The 19,777-nt window shown below is 41.8% G+C and overlaps 1 protein-coding gene across 2 annotated transcripts in view; it reads right to left on the bottom strand.

The window, feature by feature from the left end:
- The window catches only part of LOC133612405 (synaptic vesicle glycoprotein 2B-like), a 115,458-nt gene that overhangs the window by 43,870 nt on the left and 51,811 nt on the right, over positions 1–19,777 (bottom strand). The window contains exons 2-4 of one of the 2 annotated variants that reach the window (XM_061969791.2): positions 16,630–17,162; positions 14,978–15,201; positions 1,415–1,595 (exon numbers count right to left, since the gene is read on the bottom strand). In XM_061969791.2, the coding sequence (XP_061825775.1) occupies positions 1,415–1,595; positions 14,978–15,201; positions 16,630–16,871 (647 nt within the window). In that variant the 5' untranslated portion in view covers positions 16,872–17,162. Of the gene's footprint in view, positions 1–1,414; positions 1,596–14,977; positions 15,202–16,629; positions 17,163–19,777 lie in introns of those variants that run through there. The other variant, XM_061969792.2, reaches the window with a different exon arrangement.

Here is a 19,777-nt window from a genome sequence, read left to right as displayed (position 1 = left end):
CCTCACTGCCGCCATGTGTACCTGCATACATGGTCTCTATTGCTTTGAGTAAATTGGGAGGGACACTATAGGCCTTCAGGATCCTCATCACGGTGCCTCTATGTCTTGAGTCAAAAGTATTTTTGAAGTCAATAAAGCACAATACAACCGTCAGGTTGTTCTTCTTCACCTACTCTATTAGTCTCCTCAGGGCCAGGATCTGGACTTCTGTGGTCCTCTCCTCTCGAAAGCCGTTTTGTTTTTCCCTCAGGCAATGGTCAATGGCATGCCAAATCCAGTTCACTATCATGCGGCTGTGGACATTTGCAGTGATACAAGTCAGGCTGACTGCCTGAGAACCTGCCGGTATGGAGGTAAACCAGATGCACAGCCTTACGTGCCAGAGAACCAAGCAATAGCCTTACGCCCCTGTTGCAGCCTGGGCCTCGTTTCGCCACGCAGATGCAGTGATGAACATGCATCCCTGCAGTCTGTGGTAAACGATCCAGTCATCAGTGTGCACTCTTCTGTGTTCCCCCTGCTTTGGCACAGTGTGCTAGGTCCTCCAATCTAGATTTTTCTCTCACTGTGCATGGGTTGAAGGTTCCCATTATAAATGGTGTCCGCCAGCACATGAGTGCTTTGGATGGGGTGCTGTGATCGGGCAGGACCCTCCCTCGCGTGTTTAAGGTCCTGTCATCATGATGACCTCCGCAAGGAGGACCAACACCACCATCCGCTGCGATGTTCCTGCGGACTCCTGCCGCTGGAAGTATAGCATTTAGGATGACTTTGTTCTCCATGGTTGACTTTACTATGCTAATTAAGGACTGTGGGGCGCAACTCTTTGCAGTCCCGGTTTTAGTTCAGAGTGTTCCTCACCTAGGTGGGTTGCCGACCATGGCTACGAGCCCCACCCGCCCATGTTATTTACCCATAGCTGGGACAGTGGTTGGCAAGGTGTGTCCGCACACCGGTGGGCCTACACAGCTCACTTCTAGGGCCCACTGCTGTTCCCCGATCCCCGAGAGTTTGATTTAGTGTTCGCAAGGACACTTATCCGTGTGTGGCCACAAGGAGGCACTGCAGGATTCTTGGCGGTGGAGAGGCAATGTACCGGCAAGAGGATACTTACACACTCTGCTCCTCTGTTCATCCCCGCGTGGTGGGCTAACTGGCGGGGCGGTAGCTGATAGTAGCAAGCAGGAGCAACATGTAACATGCACTAACTACAAGCACTTCTACCAAGTATTACTGCACTGACGCATCACCCACACCCTGTATGCAAGCACACACACACACACACACACACACACACACACACACACACTCACACACACGAATTATAGTAAATAGAAAGACATGTGAAGGCAAAAGGGTGTTACCTAAGACAAACATGATACACTGTTTGTGAGTGTGCATTTGTTTGACTTACCCGATGCCTGACAGCAGCCTGAAGAAGAGGAAGAAGCCATAGCTTTGTGCAAACGAGGACAGGAAGACAAAGACGCAGTTAATAGATAATGCCACAACCAAACAGCGTCGACGGCCAACTTTGTCCGCCAGGCCTCCCCACACGAATGCTCCCACCATCATACTGAGGAAGACAACCAGACCTGCAGAAGGAAACAGAGGCAGTAAAAACCTTGTATGCATGCAACACCTCCAGTGTTGCTTTGTGTGCAAGTTCTTAAATTAAATTTAACTTATCTGAAGAATATCTAGTGTTGTGGTATTTCAATTAACTGGAACTTGTGGGGCACTATTGTAGTGAATCACACCTGAGCCATCATAAATTAATGAAATCTCTATTAAACACGTGAAAGTACACGATGTGACAAAGAACATTTTACAACAATCAATCTAGGGATCTAGATATTTGGTCAGGACACTCCTCACTCTTTTGCCTTCACCTTCATTGTCCATTTGTTTTTGGTGACTTTATATACTCTGGACCTAGACGTTGAGTCCGCGACATACATGGCGGACAATAACTGATACAGTCTGCTTTGCCAGCTTTCGCTATTTTCCGTAGTCTTCCCTCGACGGCCAGGTAATACAAAGCACACACTACCTTTTTTTTTACCACATCCACGGGAGCCTGCATTCTCGTTGACTCTCCTTTGACAAATGGACAAAGTTTTTTGGTATGTAGAATCAAAGCTGACCTCGACATTCGAAAGTTCTCTTGACGTCTGAGAAGTGTAGTATCCCAAATAGCTGCAATCGCTTTCTCTTAAGGTATTCATGTGTGATTTCCACAAGCGTCTGTACAGACGGAAGGAGAAACACGGGCATGTTTGGATGACTCACCTCCATATTTCCAGTGGTTAGCTCCGAGTTACGAAACTGCTTTATTATGAAGCTGGATGTGGCGCGGTCTTTCTGACGTCACTTCCTGTGTTGGGCGCGGTCTTTCTGGCGTCACTTCCTCTCCGAACTCAGTTTGTAAACGGTCAATGAGTCCATACAGAGCTAAGAGCCGGAGATTCAAGAAATACACGGCGTACTTACCTGTGTGAAAAATTCTCCAAGGAGGGGGACCTTAAACATTGGTTTAGTGTAGCTGACACGGGGCTTAGGTTCAATACTTATTTGTTTAAGGAGTTCCATCCACCCATTGGTCGTTATCCGGCATAATGTAGACATGGCCTTAGACCCTTGTTTTGTTAGCAAGGCAGGATAGAGCAGCACTTTTATTGTGACGATAGGAACTGTGCGGGTGGTCTTCACATTTTTGTACAGCTGGTACTGAGACAGAGTCTGTTGAAATAAAGAGTGCTTCTTGCGTTGCTGCCGTTTTTTTTTTTTCCTTCATACTCAGCTCGCAGCAACCAGTGTCATCTCACAAGCTCCTTGGGTGCCGTGAATGTCAATCAAGTGACGAAAGTGACGTCACCGTGAAGACTGATAATCAGTCGTTTTTCGGGTCTATTTTTTTAATGCCTCGTGATCGACCGACACCCCTGATCTAAAGTATGCTGAGGTAATTAGCAAAAAGAAGTGGTCCAAGGATAAAGTCCTGAGGCACACCTGATGTAACCTTTAGGAAGTCGTATTTTTTGTTTTTTTAGTGTTTAATTACACAACTACGGAATATTAAAAGCCTTCTATTGGTGGTAGGGCATTTATCCCATGGCATAGATTTGTCCAACCCCAAATTATTTTTGGGTTGTTGTAGAAATGTTGAACAATTTGTGCCCTTGACTGCTCTGTGGCACATGTGATTGACACATTTGCCTAACAGCCAGGTGGTTCTGGGTTTGGATGCCCACATGAGCATACTTGCCAACACTCCCGAATTTTCCGGGAGACTCCCGAATTTCAGTGCCTCTCCCGAAAATCTCCCGGGACAACCATTCTCCCGAATTTCTCCCAATTTCCAGCCGGACAACTATATTGGGGGCGTGCCTTAAAGGCGCTGCCTTTAGCGTCGTCTCTCACCTGAAACCTACTCAGTGGCCTAGTTACCTACTCAGTGGCCTAGTGGTTAGAGCAGTGGTTCTCAACTTTTTTTCAGTAATGTACCCCCTGTGAACATTTTTTAAATTCAAGTACCCCCTAATCAGAGCAAAGCATTTTTGGTTGAAAAAAAAGAGATAAAGAAGTAAAATACAGCACTATGTCATCAGTTTCTGATTTATTAAATAGTATAACAGTGCAAAATATTGCTCATTTGTAGTGGTCTTTCTTGAACTATTTGGAAAAAAAGATATAAAAATAATTAAAAACTTGTTGAAAAATAAACAAGTGATTCAAATATAAATAAAGATTTCTACACATAGAAGTAATCATCAACTTAAAGTGCCCTCTTTGGGGATTGTAATAGAGATCCATCTGGATTCATGAACTTAATTCTAAACATTTCTTCACAAAAAAAGAAATCTTTAACATCAATATTTATGGAACATGTCCACACAAAAATCTAGCTGTCAACACTAAATATTGCATTGTTGCATTGTTGCATTGTAATGAATGGAATAGCCTACTTGATTTGATGTTCAGTTTACGAACTTACATTCATATTTTGTTGAAGTATTATTCAATAAATATATTTATAAAGGATTTTTGAATTGTTGCTATTTTTAGAATATTTAAAAAAAAATCTCACGTACCCCTTGGCATACCTTCAAGTACCCCCAGGGGTATGCGTACCCCCATTTGGGAACCACTGGGTTAGAGTGTCCGCCCTGAGATCGGTAGGTTGTGAGTTCAAACAATGGCCGAGTCATACCAAAGACTATAAAAATGGGACCCATTACCTCCCTGCTTGGCACTCAGCATCAAGGGTTTGAATTGGGGGTTAAAGCACCAAAAATTATTCCCGGATGCGGCACCGCTGCTGCACACTGCTCCCCTCACCTCCCAGAAGGTGAACAAGGGGATGGGTCAAATGCAGAGGACAAATTTCACCACACCTAGTGTGTGTGTGACAATCATTGGTACTTTAACTTTAAAAGGAGACTATTATATATGTCTCCGTTATCCATAGGTTTATCTATAACCCATAAAGTAGGCAGGCATGGAGCTATTTCTCAGCGTGTGTTTATACCAGCCGGCACGTTAATACACTGACACGCAACATCCAGATTCCCATCATGCATTGCTTCAAAACTACGGCAAGTAGTAATGTCCAAAATTTCCAGCCGGACAAACAATATTGGGGGTGTGCCTTAAAGGCACTGCTTTTAGCGTCCTCTCACCTGAAAAGGAGACTATTATATATGTCTCCGTTATCCATAGGTTTATCTATAACCCATAACACGGTGGCCGAATGGATATAGTCACTCATGAACGGTCAGAGAAGCACAAGGCGGCGGCAACGCAGTATTATGGGCCACCTTGCAAGCAACATCCCGTTCTAATTTGCGGATATTTTGACTAAATCCGTGAAGGATATGTTCCCGGATTCAGAGATCGCTCGCCAGTACTCAAATGGCAGAACAAAGGCTAATCAAATAGTGAAAGGTAAGTGTTATTTTTTTTTTAAGTAAGCAGCAAGTACAGTACAGTTAGTAGAACAACTGTGTTTCCATTACTGTATACTGTACTATATATATATATATATATATATATATATATATATATATATATATATATATATATATATATCTCAACAACAACCCACCAATAGAAGGCTTATAATATTCTGTAGAAATACTTTAATTTCAGTGAATTCCAGCTATAAATATACTCCGCCCCCCTTAACCCCCCCCCCTCCCCCCACCCAATCTCCCAAATTCGGAGATCTCAAGGTTGGCAAGTATGCACATGAGTGACTGCATGAGCCTAACTCTGCAACAAACAGCAGTGTGCTGATGGCTTACAACAGGGAGTACTTCTTCATATACTGCAAGGCATAAACATTGTTGACTTGTGTGAACATGCAAACACATCACAATAATTCATATGAATGATCACATTTACAAAATAGTAGTGTCACTCAATTTGTGAATATCAGTGGTGTGCCGTCAGGGCCAGCAAGGCCTTCTCTGCTGGCCTAACATAACCAGAAATCATGATCATAATTAAAGACAAAGGTCATTTTTTATTTATTTTCCCTAAATATCTAAAGGTATTTGTATTCTCTTGATGTCATATTATGCTCCTTCCAGTGCTGTTGTTTTTAGGTTATGTTGCCAAGCTGTACGAAATCTGCCCGGGGCCTTAAGAATCAATAATGCGGGCGTCTGTGCACTGTAAGTGAACGGAGACACAGAGTTGATAGACAATTGCGATTGCCAATCAGATCACGAGTTGTTGTCAGTAAAGCCTTCTAGCTGGCCTTACGCTGTGATTGGATACTCACTTGGGAGTCCCAAGTGAGTATCCAATCACAAGTTGCAAAAGCAAGAAGTGGCAGCGGAACCATACGAGCCATAGAAAGCCACAGAAAACTCACCGGTACAATAACCACGGAGATAAAGTGTTTGTTTTACACCTGGTAATCTGCTGTGGACTGACGAAGGCAAGCAATGCAAGTTTAGCGAGCGGTGCGCGCTCCCGCGAAGGAAATCCATTTTTCGCAAGCAATCACCTTTTGGCTCAACACCGGCAGTGAAATGGGGAAATGCTCGCCACTTTCACACAAATCAACTGACTACGACGGTACCACTGGCTTATTTTTTCATGTTTCATTTGTTTTATACAATTATTTTAATTTTGACAGCACCACGTAAGATATGTTTTAATTGCTGAAGCAGGTTTTTTGAATGTTAAATGCGCCTTAAAATAGACCCTTTTGTACACTGATGAGGGGTTTCAATGCGCACTAGCGTGCAAGTCAGTGACGTGCAGTCAGGGGAGGCAGGTGAGGCGGGGCCTCACGTGCCATCATGGAAAGAAAAAAAATGTAAAAAGAAAAAAAATGTATTAAATTGTTATATGTATCCAGTGATTATACTATAAAGTTATTTTCCATTTAACTTCACCAGTTTTAGATTATTTTTTATTCAAAATCGCTGAATTTTCACATTTGCCGTTCAAATACTGAGAAGAGACTTGCGGTGAGTCAGCAGCCAGTTGTGCCTCGCCATGGATTGCGCAATGACTCGGCTAACTGCTGGCCTGCTGTGCAGTGAGACCGTATTGCTATATGAATTATTTTATACATTTCCATAGTTTAGTTAGCTGAGGTATATAATGTACAGTGTATTTTGTCAACAACTGTATGTGTGTAACGTATTTCTTGTGCTGAGCAATCATAAAACGGCTGCGAATACGCACTGGCTGAGGCTTGCAATAATCCCGCCTCCTGGTGGTAGAGGGCGCTAGTGATCCCAGAGATCATTCTTGCGACTACTCGGCTGCAGAAGAAGTGACAATAAGCAGCAACAGTTAGCAGCGATCGTTTATTTTTTCCTCTCGCCTGAACTTTTAACATGGAGGATTACATATCTAAAATAAAACAGTTTTCTAAACTGGACTTTCAATCGAAGCAGGAGGTAATAATTAAAGGAAGATCTCCATCGAGACAGAGGGACTTTTAAAACTGAAGAAAGATAAGGAAGACTTCTACAAACAAGTTATCGATGCTTTTGTTCAAAAGGAGCTGCGCATGGACTTCATTTATAAGTAAAGGTAAGACCATAATAATGTTTTTTTTTATTAAATGTGCTTTTTTGTGTGCTACAGTTTGTATGTGTAAAGTTAAAGCTAAGTTAAAGTAGCAATGATTGTCACACACACTAGGTGTGGTGAAATTTGTCCTCTGCATTTGACCCATCCCCTTGATCACCCCCTGGGAGGTGAGGGGAGCAGTGGGCAGCAGCGGCGCCGCGCCTGGGAATCATTTTTGGTGATTTAACCCCCATTTCCAACCCTTGATGCTGAGTGCCAAGCAGGGAAGAATGCTGGTATGAGCTTTTAAACATAACCCGTTAACTGCTGCCAATCAAATGGTGAATAAGATACTCTTTAGGGTTCATATGTTTGTAAATGTGACTGTGATGAAGTCAGTGCCTCACCAGCCATCAACCTCACCGCACGTCACTGGTGCAAGTGTGTTTCTGTATAGTATCTCCAGCCGTGTCCATGTGATGACATAAATTACGGTATTTTGAGAGGTGACGTCATACTAAGGAGGACGTCAATGAAAGCCTAGGTGAGAAACGCACGGCCCGCCACTGGTGAATATATCATCTACATCTCTACATCATGTTGGCTGCACTGCAGCACTTTCTTTGCACCGCCCATATTTTTTCACTTCACCGCGCCATTTGCCATCTCCTCATCCTAAACCCTGCTTAATCATTCCCACACTCTTGTTCTCTGTCTATTCCTCCTTCTGCTCTCTGCTGCTATTTATTTGGTGGTGTCTGGTGTTATTTCCGCCTCTTGTTGAGTTTTTTTTGCCTTTTTCCTCTTTGGACATTTGCTCGGATTCCCCCCTTAATATTGACAGTATGTGCTCTTCAACGTCAAACCACACTCTGCATAACAAATGAGCAACTTAAATATGCAGTGCAATAAAGACACCCCATCGGTCACAGTGAGCATATCCTCAGACTGAAGTGGATCAACTTCTGCCTCCTCAGATAATAATGTGCATCAACAGTACTGTGAATGATTGACACTTAGATTATTGTACAGTATGTGTAGTGTAGTGTTATCAACATTTTGATGTGATAAAACATTTTCTTCCTCTGGGTTGATAAAGATTATTATGATTTGTTTCTCATATTTAAAAAAAAAAAGAAAAAAGTTATGTCTTAGGGCTGCAGTTTTTATTTATTTATTGTAATTTCCATAATTATTAGTACACACATGGACACCCCTGGCTAAATCGGGGCCCTATATTTTGTCCTTTTACAAAACATTTCACACTTTTTTTATTTTTGTGAAGCAATTTTTATTTACGGTATTATTTTTCTTCAATTGAATTTGATCCATGTTGTTTTGTACTAAAACACATTCATTGGAGCTAAATTGTTTAATTACTTATTTACTTTTTTTTTAGTTCAAATAAAAAAATAAAAAAATAAACATAAGGAAAACACAGATTTTCAAATGAGTGACTGCATGATCTTGCGAATCTTCCTGACACATCTCCAACCTGGATTCAAACGCAGTTTACAAGATGCAGGACTAATACGGGATGCTGTGCAAATGACTTGGGAAATTTGCCATCATATTCCTGTCAGTGACAGAGCAGGAATGGGCTAAGAATATGTTTGCCGTATAATTTCATAAGAAGCACCCTGTCATTAGTGTTCTCCCAATACCAATATTTTGGTGCCGGTTACAGTAGTAGTGCAAGTGGGTTTCTGTATAGTATCTCCAGCCGTGTCCGTTTGGTGACATAAATTACGGTATTTTGAGAGGTGAAGTCGGACTAAGTAGGACATCACTAACATCGGACTAAGGAGAACGTCTGCGGGCTATACTGGCTCACCTGCACTGGCTTCCTGTGCACTTAAGATGTGACTTTAAGGTTTTACTACTTACGTATAAAATACTACATGGTCTAGCTTCAGCCTATCTTGCCGATTGTATTGTACCATATGTCCCGGCAAGAAATCTGCGTTCTAAGAACTCCGGCTTATTAGTGATTCCCAGAGCCCAAACAAAGTCTGCGGGCTATAGAGCGTTTTCTATTCGGGCTCCAGTACTATGGAATGCCCTCCTGGTAACAGTTAGAGATGCTACCTCAGTAGAAGCATTTAAGTCCCATCTTAAAACTCATTTGTATACTCTAGCCTTTAAATAGACCCCCTTTTTTTAGACCAGTTGATCTGCCGTTTCTTTTCCTTTCGCCTCTGCTCCCCCCTCTCCCTTGTGGAGGGGGAGACACACAGGTCCGGTGGCCTTGGATGAAGTGCTGGCTGTCCAGAGTCGGGACCCGGGGTGGACCGCTCGCCTGTGCATCGGTTGGGAACATCTCTGCGCTGCTGACCAATCTCCGCTCGGGATGGTTTCCTGCTGGCCCCACTATGGACTGGACTCTCACTATTATGTTAGATCCACTATGGACTGGACTCTCACAATATTATGCTATATCCACTCAACGTCCATTGCACCGGTCGCCCAGGGGGCAGGTCCCTACATCTGCGGTCCCCTCTAAGGTTTCTCATTGTCATCCCATTGGGTTGAGTTTTTTCTTGCCCTGATGTGAGATCTGAGCCGAGGATGTCGTTGTGGCTTGTGCAGCCCTTTGAGACACTCGTGATTTATTGCTATATAAGTAAACATTCAATCAATCAATCAATCAATGTTTATTTATATAGCCCTAAATCCCAAGTGTCTCAAAGGGCTGCACAAGCCACAACGACATCCTCGGTACAGAGCCCACATAAGGGCAAGGAAAAACTCACCCCAGTGCGACGTCGATGTGAATGACTATGAGAAACCTTGGAGAGGACCGCATATGTAGGTAACCCACCCTTCTAGGGGAGACCGAATGCAATGGATGTCGAGTGGGTCTGACATAATATTATGAGAGTCCAGTCCATAGTGGATCCAACATAATAGTAAGAGTCCAGTCCATAGTGGGGCCAGCAGGAGACCATCCCGAGCGGAGACGAGTCAGCAGCGCAGAGATGTTCCCAACCGATGCACAGGCGAGCGGTCCACCCCGAGTCCCGACTCTGGACAGCCAGCACTTCATCCATGGCCACCGGACCTGTGTGTCTCCCCCTCCACAAGGGAGAGGGGGGAGCAAAGGAGAAAGGAAAAGAAACGGCAGATCAACTGGTCTAAAAAAGGGGGGCTATTTAAAGGCTAGAGTATACAAATGAGTTTTAAGATGGCACTTAAATGCTTCTACTGGGGTAGCATCTGTAATTGTTACCGGGAGGGCATTCCATAGTACTGGAGCCCGAATAGAAAACGCTCTATAGCCCGCAGACTTTTTTTGGGCTCTGGGAATCACTAATAAGCCGGAGTTCTTTGAACGCAGATTTCTTGCCGGGACATATGGTACAATACAATCGGCAAGATAGGCTGGAGCTAGACCGTGTAGTATTTTATACGTAAGTAGTAAAACCCAGAGGTGTGGACTCGAGTCACATGACTTGGACTCGAGTCATGAATTTGATGACTTTAGACTCGACTTGACAAAATGTGAAGAGACTTGCAACTCGACTTAGACTTTAACATCAATGACTTGTGACTTCACTTGGACTTGAGCCTTTTGACTTGACATGACTTGACATGACTTGCCACTTTCCCCAAAATCCAAAGCTTAAAAAGTTATTTGGGAGCGCTCCGTATTTTTCATTTTCTTCGTCTGTCTATCAGTGTGTTATTCCTGTCAGCTGGTGTGCTGTCAGTACAACAGCCAATCAAATTAGAACTACGTTGTTTTCATCACGCAGCATTCATCCAATCAAATTGCAGGACAACCAATGACCAAGAGTTGTCCAACAACGTGCCAGTGATAAACAATTATGTTAAAGTTGGTTTCGTTCGGGTATAAAAACTACGACTTGGTCAACAAAAAACGAATTGCGGTATGCAAATCACGCAGTTCGAATATTACAGACGGAGACGCAACAACTTCCAACTTCGTTCGACATTTGAAGTTGCACAAAGAAGGGTAAGTTCTGAATGTAAGACAACGTTTATTGGCTAAGTAACGTGACTTTTATTTGCTGTGTAGTTAAATCAGTGAGGCTGCAAACTCACTGCTAACGTTATAACCATAGACATCTTATAAGTAGACGCAGCATAGAGCGCTACTGCCTACTGGCACAGACGAGGCGCGTGGCCGCCATCTTGGAGTGGTGATCCGCTCCACTCAGTGCAATTAATTTGGCAGGAGCAATGAACTGTCAGCGCATTTAATTCATTTTACCTCACTGAATACGACTGATTTTCACCCCGTTTTTTGTCATACGTGTAGCCATGATAACAGACACATGTTTTGGCGTGTTTTATTATTCATAGTTTGCTTAACAGTAATATAATATTCTTATACACTATAAATGACCAGACGTCCGAGATCAAAACTGGGAATATAATCCCAGAGAAGGGGGAAAAAAACGGTAATCTATTTTTAAATTGAAGAAACAATATGATTAGGTTATATATACATATGTGTGTATCCTACATAAACAATGTATGAATACATTAGATATCTATATATCTTAGGGACCTATAGACTGTATCTCTGTTGCTTCAGCAGCAGAGAGTTTATTCTGTCTTGACACTTTGTATTGATATTTTCTATTACATTCTTCCCTTAAATGATAATGTTTGCAGTGATTGTTTTATATGTATTATTTTATGTAAGTCGCTTTGGATAAAAGCGTCTGCCAAATACTTAAACATATATAAACACCTGAAAGTCTTCATATCAGCTAAAACCACCAATCTGTTTCACTGGATTCAGAATAAAACCAAATTCTGTTCAACCCAACAATGTTAGTATTTGAATATTGTTACTTGAAGACTGATTCCTGGTTATAATTATACTGTTAAGAAAGTATTGTCTTATACTTTGCCTAAAATGAGAATGCATCATAATCAGTGGCGGCTGGTGAATTTTGTTTTAGGTGGGGCTGAAAGTTTGTAAACCAAACCCCTGTAGGGGCGTCATCCTCCCCCAGAAGATTTCTTTGTGATTTTCACATACAAATATTGAAGATCTTTGATCCTTCTCAACTCTGTGGTAATATTATTTTCATAAAATACAACCAATAGTACGTTAATGTTAAATCTTACTTGTGAAAAGTAATCCCCCGATTCCTATTTTCAACAGTCCGCTCATTTGAGCAGGAAAACGGTGAACACCACCATCTTTGTTTTCTACCTGTCATCTGTCAGTTTCGGCTGCTCGCCGGCTCCTCATCACCACTTCAAGATGGCGGCCAAATTGCTCACGTCACAGCAACCAATGCTGCGTCTACTTATAAGATGTCTATGGTTATAACGTCATTGCAAACACGGCAATCTGTTGCGTCCACTGCAGTTTGCTACCTTATTCATACTTTTTGTCAAGGGATTTTTTTTTAAGCAGGGTTTCATGAGGTACCTATACATAACGTTACGTTAGTCAATGTATCACACACAGTAACGTAACGTTAGACGGCATTCAGCAGCACCGCGTATTTTAGCCACCTACAAAAAGACAAACATAGTCAAATAAAGGTCAGTTAAAATGTATACTATATTAAGAATATGTGTACATATTGCATAGGGTCCTGACATCTAAAAAGTACAACTCTGTTCATTGTTATGTTCATATATTTGTTATGTTTTTCATGTGTACGCACACATAAACACACATACAGTATGAGATGAGATCAATGAGATAAGGTAAGAACAGGATAGAAACTGCTGTGGAACTAGTTACAATGCAATATGCCATGGAAATACAATGTTAACACTTTTGTGCAAATAAGTACAGTTGCACTTGTTTTTTTTTCAAATGTGTTTATTCTGTAAAGGAATGAGTTACATGTTTAAAATGACTAGTTAATAGTGCTATTTTGAAGTGCAATGTCAGCACTATCTTTTTCCTTGCAATTTCAAATGCACTTGTTTTAATAAATAAATACAGCGTTTTAAAAGCATACACAATCTGTGTAAATATATTAGTCTGTGGTTAAATGACTTGAAAGGACTCGAAACTCAAAATGCAGGACTTGGGACTTGACTTGAGACTTTCCAGTCTTGACTTTGGACTTGACTCGGACTTGCCCTGTCTTGACTCGGGACTTGACTCGAGACTTGAGGGTAAAGACTTGAGACTTACTTGTGACTTGCAAAGCAATGACTTGGTCCCACCTCTGGTAAAACCTTAAAGTCACATCTTAAGTGCACAGGAAGCCAGTGCAGGTGAGCCAGTATAGGCGTAATATGATCAAACTTTCTTGTTCTTGTCAAAAGTCTAGCAGCCGCATTTTGTACCAACTGTAATCTTTTAATGCTAGACATAGGGAGACCTGAAAATAATAAGTTACAGTAATCGAGACGAGACGTAACGAACGCATGAATAATGATCTCAGCGTCGCTAGTGGATAAAATAGAACGAATTTTAGCAATATTACGGAGATGAAAGAAGGCCGTTTTAGTAACACTCCTAATGTGTGACTCAAACGAGAGAGTTGGGTCGAAGATAATACCCAGATTCTTTACCAAGTCGCCTTGTGTAATTGTTTGGTTGTCAAATGTTAAGGTGGTATTATTAAATAAATGTCGGTGTTTAGCACGACCGATAATCAGCATTTCCATTTTCTTGGCGTTGAGTTGCAAGAAGTTAGCGGACATCCATTGTTTAATTTCATTAAGACACGCCTCCAGCTGACTACAATCCGGCGTGTTGGTCAGCTTTAGGGGCATGTAGAGTTGGGTGTCATCAGCATAACAGTGAAAGCTAACACCGTATTTGCGTATGATGTTGCCTAGCGGCAGCATGTAAATACTAAAGAGTGCAGGGCCAAGAACCGAACCCTGAGGAACTCCGCACGTTAAGATAAGAGTTAAACCACGACAAGGCTAAGCCTGACATACCAATACGTGTTTTGATACGCTCTAATAAAATATTATGATATTTGATATATGACGGTATCGAAAGCAGCGCTAAGATCGAGAAGCAGCAACATAGATGACGCATCAGAATCTATCGTTAGCAGTAGATCATTAGTAATTTTTGCGAGGGCTGTCTCCGTAGAGTGATTTGCCCTGAAACCGGATTGAAAAGGGTCACAGAGATTGTTAGACACTAAGTGTTCATTTAGCTGCAGTGCGACAATTTTTTCGAGGATTTTCGAAATAAAGGGAAGGTGGGACCCTTGACCTAAGTTTACCTCTTAGGTCAGGATCGAGGTTAGGTCTTTTGAGCAGAGGATGAATAACCGCTTTCTTGAATGCTAGGGGAACAGTGCCGGAGGAAAGTGATAAGTTTATAATATTTAGCACTGATGGACCTAATAATACAAAAAGCTCCTTGATAAGTTTCCCAGGAAGTGGGTCAAGTAAACATGTTGTTTGTTTTATCCCACTTACACGCCGTAATAGTTCCTCTGTTATTTCATCTAAAAGAGAGAGACTATTTTGGAGGGCGGTATCCGTCTTATATACAGTCGTATCTGTGTTAATAGAACCCAGTTGTTGCTGGGATGCGTTGTCTGAAAACATTGATTGATCACTGAAGTCTTAGGTGAGAAACGCACGGCCCGCCTCTGCAGTATAGTAAATCTGATCTACAAAGGAAGATGGCAGATAGTTTAAAAAGTACAAGTCAAAGTATTTACTTCTTCCTGAAGGGGTCATTATTATGTTTGGAACCCTATCCCAGCTGCACTCGAGCAGAAGGCAGGATCGTGTTTATTGAATTTTCATGAATTTTATCATGACTGAATACCTGTCTACATACAGGTCAACACGAATGCAAGTTTATGAGCTCGATCCCTCGACTGACGTGTTATTGCCAAAATCTAAGACATATCTACTACAGATCTTGAAAATCTAATTTCCTGTTGAATGCTGGGTAATCATTTGGTGCCAGTGAACAATGACGTCAGAACAACACGTACGTATTTAATCAAGTTCTTACCCAACATCCCTTTCTCCGCATTGGACAGGCATAGATCCTTCTCTGCGGAGGGTAGAACAAAGGCCACCACAAAACATTCGACTCCATCTGCCATCAGAGCCAGGCCCAGCACAACGAAGAGCGTCCACTGGAACTTTCCATGGCCGCAATCCTCCATAATATCCTCATACTGTTCCGATAACTCCTGCAGTTCAGAGACTGCACCGCTAGCTCGAGATTTAGCCCTGAGATTGTGTAAAAAAAAAATTAAAAAAAGCGTACATGATGTCAATTGAAAAAATAAATGTTCTATTAAGACAACTAACATGTTTCAGATTTGTAATTAGTTATTATGGAAGTACTTATAGCATTACTTAAGAACATATAAATATAAATATTTAAAGGCCTACTGAAACCCACTACTACCGACCACGCAGTCTGATAGTTTATATATCAATGATGAAATCTTAACATTGCAACTCATGCCAATACGGCCGGGTTAGCTTACTAAAGTGCAATTTTAAATTTCACGCGAAATATCCTGCTGAAAACGTCTCGGTATGATGACGCCTGCGCGTGACGTCACGGATTGTAGAGGACATTTTGGGACAGCGTGGTGGCCAGCTATTAAGTCGTCTGTTTTCATCGCAAAATTCCACAGTATTCTGGACATCTGTGTTGGTGAATCTTTTGCAATTTGTTCAATGAACAATGGAGACAGCAAAGATAAAAGCTGTAGGTGGGAAACGGTGTATTGCGGGCGGCTGCAGCAACACAAACATAGCCGGTGTTTCATTGATTACATTCCCGAAAGATGACAGTCAAGCTTTACCATTGGCCTGTGGAGAACTGGGACAACAGAGAGTCTTACCAGGAGGACTTTGAGTTGGATACGCAGACGCGGTACCGTGAGTACGCATGCAGCTGCGGCTTCCAAACATTTGATCGCTTGCCCGTACGTGCGTGCCGCTATGTGCATGTCACGTACGTAACTTTGGGGACTTTGGGGAAATATATGTGCTGTATGAACTTTGGGGAGGTGAACGGTACTTTGGGCTGTGGGATTAAGTGTGTTGTGCAGGTGTTTGAGTTGTATTGGCGGGTTATATGGACGGGAGGGGGAGGTGTTTGTTATGTGGGATTAATTTGTGGCATATTAAATATAAGCCTGGTTGTGTTGTGGCTAATAGAGTATATATATGTCTTGTGTTTATTTACTGTTTTAGTCATTCCCAGCTGAATATCAGGTCCCACCCGCCTCTCACAGCATCTTCCCTATCTGAATCGCTCCCACTGCCCTCTAGTCCTTCACTCTCACTTTCCTCATCCACAAATCTTTCATTCTCGCTCAAATTAATGGGGAAATCGTCGCTTTCTCGGTCCGAATCGCTCTCGCTGCTGGTGGCCATGATTGTAAACAATGTGCAGATGTGAGGAGCTCCACGACCTGTGACGTCACGCTACTCGTCTGCTACTTCCGGTACAGGCAAGGCTTTTTTATCAGCGACCGAAAGTTGCAAACTTTATCGTCAATGTTCTCTACTAAATCCTTTCAGCAAAAATATGGCAATATCGCGAAATGATCAACTATGACACATAGAATGGACCTGCTATCCCCGTTTAAATAAGAAAATCACATTTCAGTAGGCCTTTAATGTCCCAATACTACTCACCTTGCAGCTCTCTGTGCAGCCTTCACCTCGTCAGGATGTGGTATTCCTTGATATTCTCCTTCATACATCTGGTCCTCCTCATCGTGACCTTCAGTCGCGTCGCTGGCAGCGTCCTCTTCCTGGGGAGGGTAGTCGGCCTGGTAACCATATTCATCATGACCATCTCCAGCACCTTCTCCATACGTCCCGTAGCTGTCACCGCCACTTTGATGGTACACGTTGTTCTGGTAACGGTCCGCCATGCTCGCCTGCTTCGACTGACTGAGTTTGTATGCCGATAAGTTTCGTGAGAATAATGAGACGGTTGCTGAAACCTCTTGTAATTAAGGTTGCAGTATGAGGTGAATCTTTAGTTAGAACATGATGAGTAAATGACTTCAATTGGAGACACACTTATTGCACTTCTTGATTTCTTGTAGTTGCTGTGTAGTGATGCATGTCTCATGACGGTCTCATAGTCTAGTACTGTAGGGTATTTGCAGTGGTGCATCGGTGACTCCAGAGTCCCAAAAACGTCTCTCCAGTGTCCAAACCTAAATACAGAAACATATTGGTTAGTACATTTTCAAAACGCAATTACTTTTTTAATATTTTGGTTTTCCTCTGATCCGACATTGTGCATTAAAAAAACAAATGTTGCAAAGCTGTTTGCAAACTCCAAAACCAGTAAAGTTGGCACGTTGTGTAAATCGTAAATAAAAACAGAATACAATGATCTGCAAATCCTTCTCAGCCTATATTCAATTGAATAGACTGCAAAGACAAGATACTTAACGTTGGAACTGGAAAACTTTGTTATTTTTTGCAAATATTAGCTCATTTGGAATTTGATGCCTGCAACATGTTTAAAAAAAGCTGGCAAAAGTGACAAAAAAGACTGAGAAAGTGGAGGAATGCTCATCAAACACTTGTTTGGAACATCCCACAGGTGAACAGGCTAATTGGGAACAGGTGGGTGACATGATGGGGTATAAAAGCAGCGTCCATGAAATGCTCAGTCATTCACAAACAAGGATGGGGCGAGGGTCACCACTTTGTGAACAATCGCGTGAGCAAATTTTTGGACAGTTTAAGAACAACATTTCTCAATGAGCTATTGCAAGGAATTTAGGGATTTCACCATCTACGGTCCGTAATATCATCACAAGGTTCAGAGAATCTGGAGAAATCATTGGACCCCTCAGGCGGTACTTCATCAAAAAGCAACATCAGTGTGTAAAGGATATCACCACGTGGGTTTAGGAACACTTCAGAAAACCACTGTCAGTAACTACAGTTTGTCGCTACATCTGTAAGTGCAAGTTAAAACTCCACTGGGCAAAGCGAAAGCCATTTATCAACAACACCCAGAAACGCCGCCGGCTTCGCTGGGCTCGAGCTCATCTAAGATGGACTGATGCAAAGTGGAAAAGTGTTCTGTGGTGTGACGAGTCCATATTTCAAATTGTTTTTGGAAACTGTGGATGTTGTGTCCTTCGGAACGAAGAGGAAAATAACCATCCGGATTGTTCTAGGCCAGTGGTTCTTAACCTTGTTGGAGGTACCGAACCCCACTAATTTCATATGCGCATTCACCGAACCCTTCTTTAGTGAAAAATAAAATATTGTTTTTTTCAAATTCAAGACAAAGTTATATGTTTTTTTACTGGTGCACAAAATGAACCGTGCATGAGCATCACCTTGTTCAAAGAACAAAACCAACACAATCATATGGAAATTAGAGGGAACATTGTTTGGGGGTATCCATAATATGCTGATAGGGAGAAGTTTTCATTCTCACAATGAGTTGGGTGTGTCTTGACCTCCGCGGCAGAGGCTCCGCCGAACCCCTGAGGCCGACTCACCGAACCCCTAGGGTTCGATCGAACCCAGGTTAAGAACCACTGTTCTAGGCGCAAAGTTGAAAAGCCAGCATCTGTGCTGGTATGGGGGTGTATAAGTGCCCAAGGCATGCGTAACTTACATATCTGCGAAGGCACCCTTAATGCTGAAAGGTACATACAGGTTTTGGAGCAACATATGTTGCCATCCAAGCAACATTATCATGGACGCCCCTGCTTATTTCAGCAAGACAATGCCAAGCCACGTGTTCCAACAGCGTGGCTTCATTGTAAAAGAGTGCAAGTAATAGACCGGCCTGCCTGTAGTCCAGACCTGTCTCGCATTGAAAATGGGTGGAGCATTATGAAGCGTAAAATACCACAGCAGAGACCCCCGGACTGTTGAACAACTTAAGCTGTACATCAAGCAAGAATGGAAAATAATTCCAGTGTTGTTAAAAGGAAAGGCCATGTAACACAGTGGTAAATATGCCGCTGTGCCAACTTTTTTGCAATGTGTTACTGATTATTTGCAAAAAAAAAAAACGTTTCTCAGTTCGAACATTAAATATCTTGTCTTTGCAGTCTATTCAATTGAATATAAGTTGAAAAGGATTTGCAAATCATTGTATTCTGTTTTTATTTACAAATTACACAACGTGCCAACTTCACTGGTTTTGGGTTTTGTTACTGCTTGACAAGTTATCCATCAAATCATTCACTAGATGTTAAAATTAAAAACTGGCAGCCAATTGCCAAAATTTCACTGTAAAAAAAAGTTTTCAATTCACAGTAATACATTTTGCACTAAAATTCTGGCGACTAAGTTGCCAGTTTTTTTTTACCCTAAAATCTACCGATTATTTTTTTACAGTGTACATAAAAAAATACAGGTATAAAGATTTGACTCATGGTATTATAAGACAATTTCATTATTATTATTTTATTTATTTATTTATACAATATTTCTGTAAAATCCTACAGCAGAGAGAGAAAAAATTAAAGAATAACATAGCAAAGAGGAAGGTGTCAGCCATCATAAAGAATGTTTAACAACAACAAAGAGGCAAAACAATGAGAAAAAAATAAATGAATACATGAATAAATGAAAAAAGAATGAATGAATGATTATTGCCCATCCATCCATGTCTGAGGGTTTGTCCGAATCATTTATTCATGAATTGATTTATCGATCTGTTTGTGTTGGGTTCATTGAGCCGGTTTGCACGGACACGAACACACAACATCTGCACAACAGGCAGCATCGAGTGAAATGTCAACTGCATTATAAAAAAAAAAGCATACAATTAAGAGGTGTTTCATAATTC

This window comes from Nerophis lumbriciformis, linkage group LG10 (assembly GCF_033978685.3).
Source record: "Nerophis lumbriciformis linkage group LG10, RoL_Nlum_v2.1, whole genome shotgun sequence".
Classification (NCBI taxonomy): Eukaryota; Metazoa; Chordata; class Actinopteri; order Syngnathiformes; family Syngnathidae; genus Nerophis; species Nerophis lumbriciformis.
The sequence above is the reverse complement of the archived record's forward strand: the minus strand, read 5'-3'. Positions and strand labels throughout refer to the sequence as shown.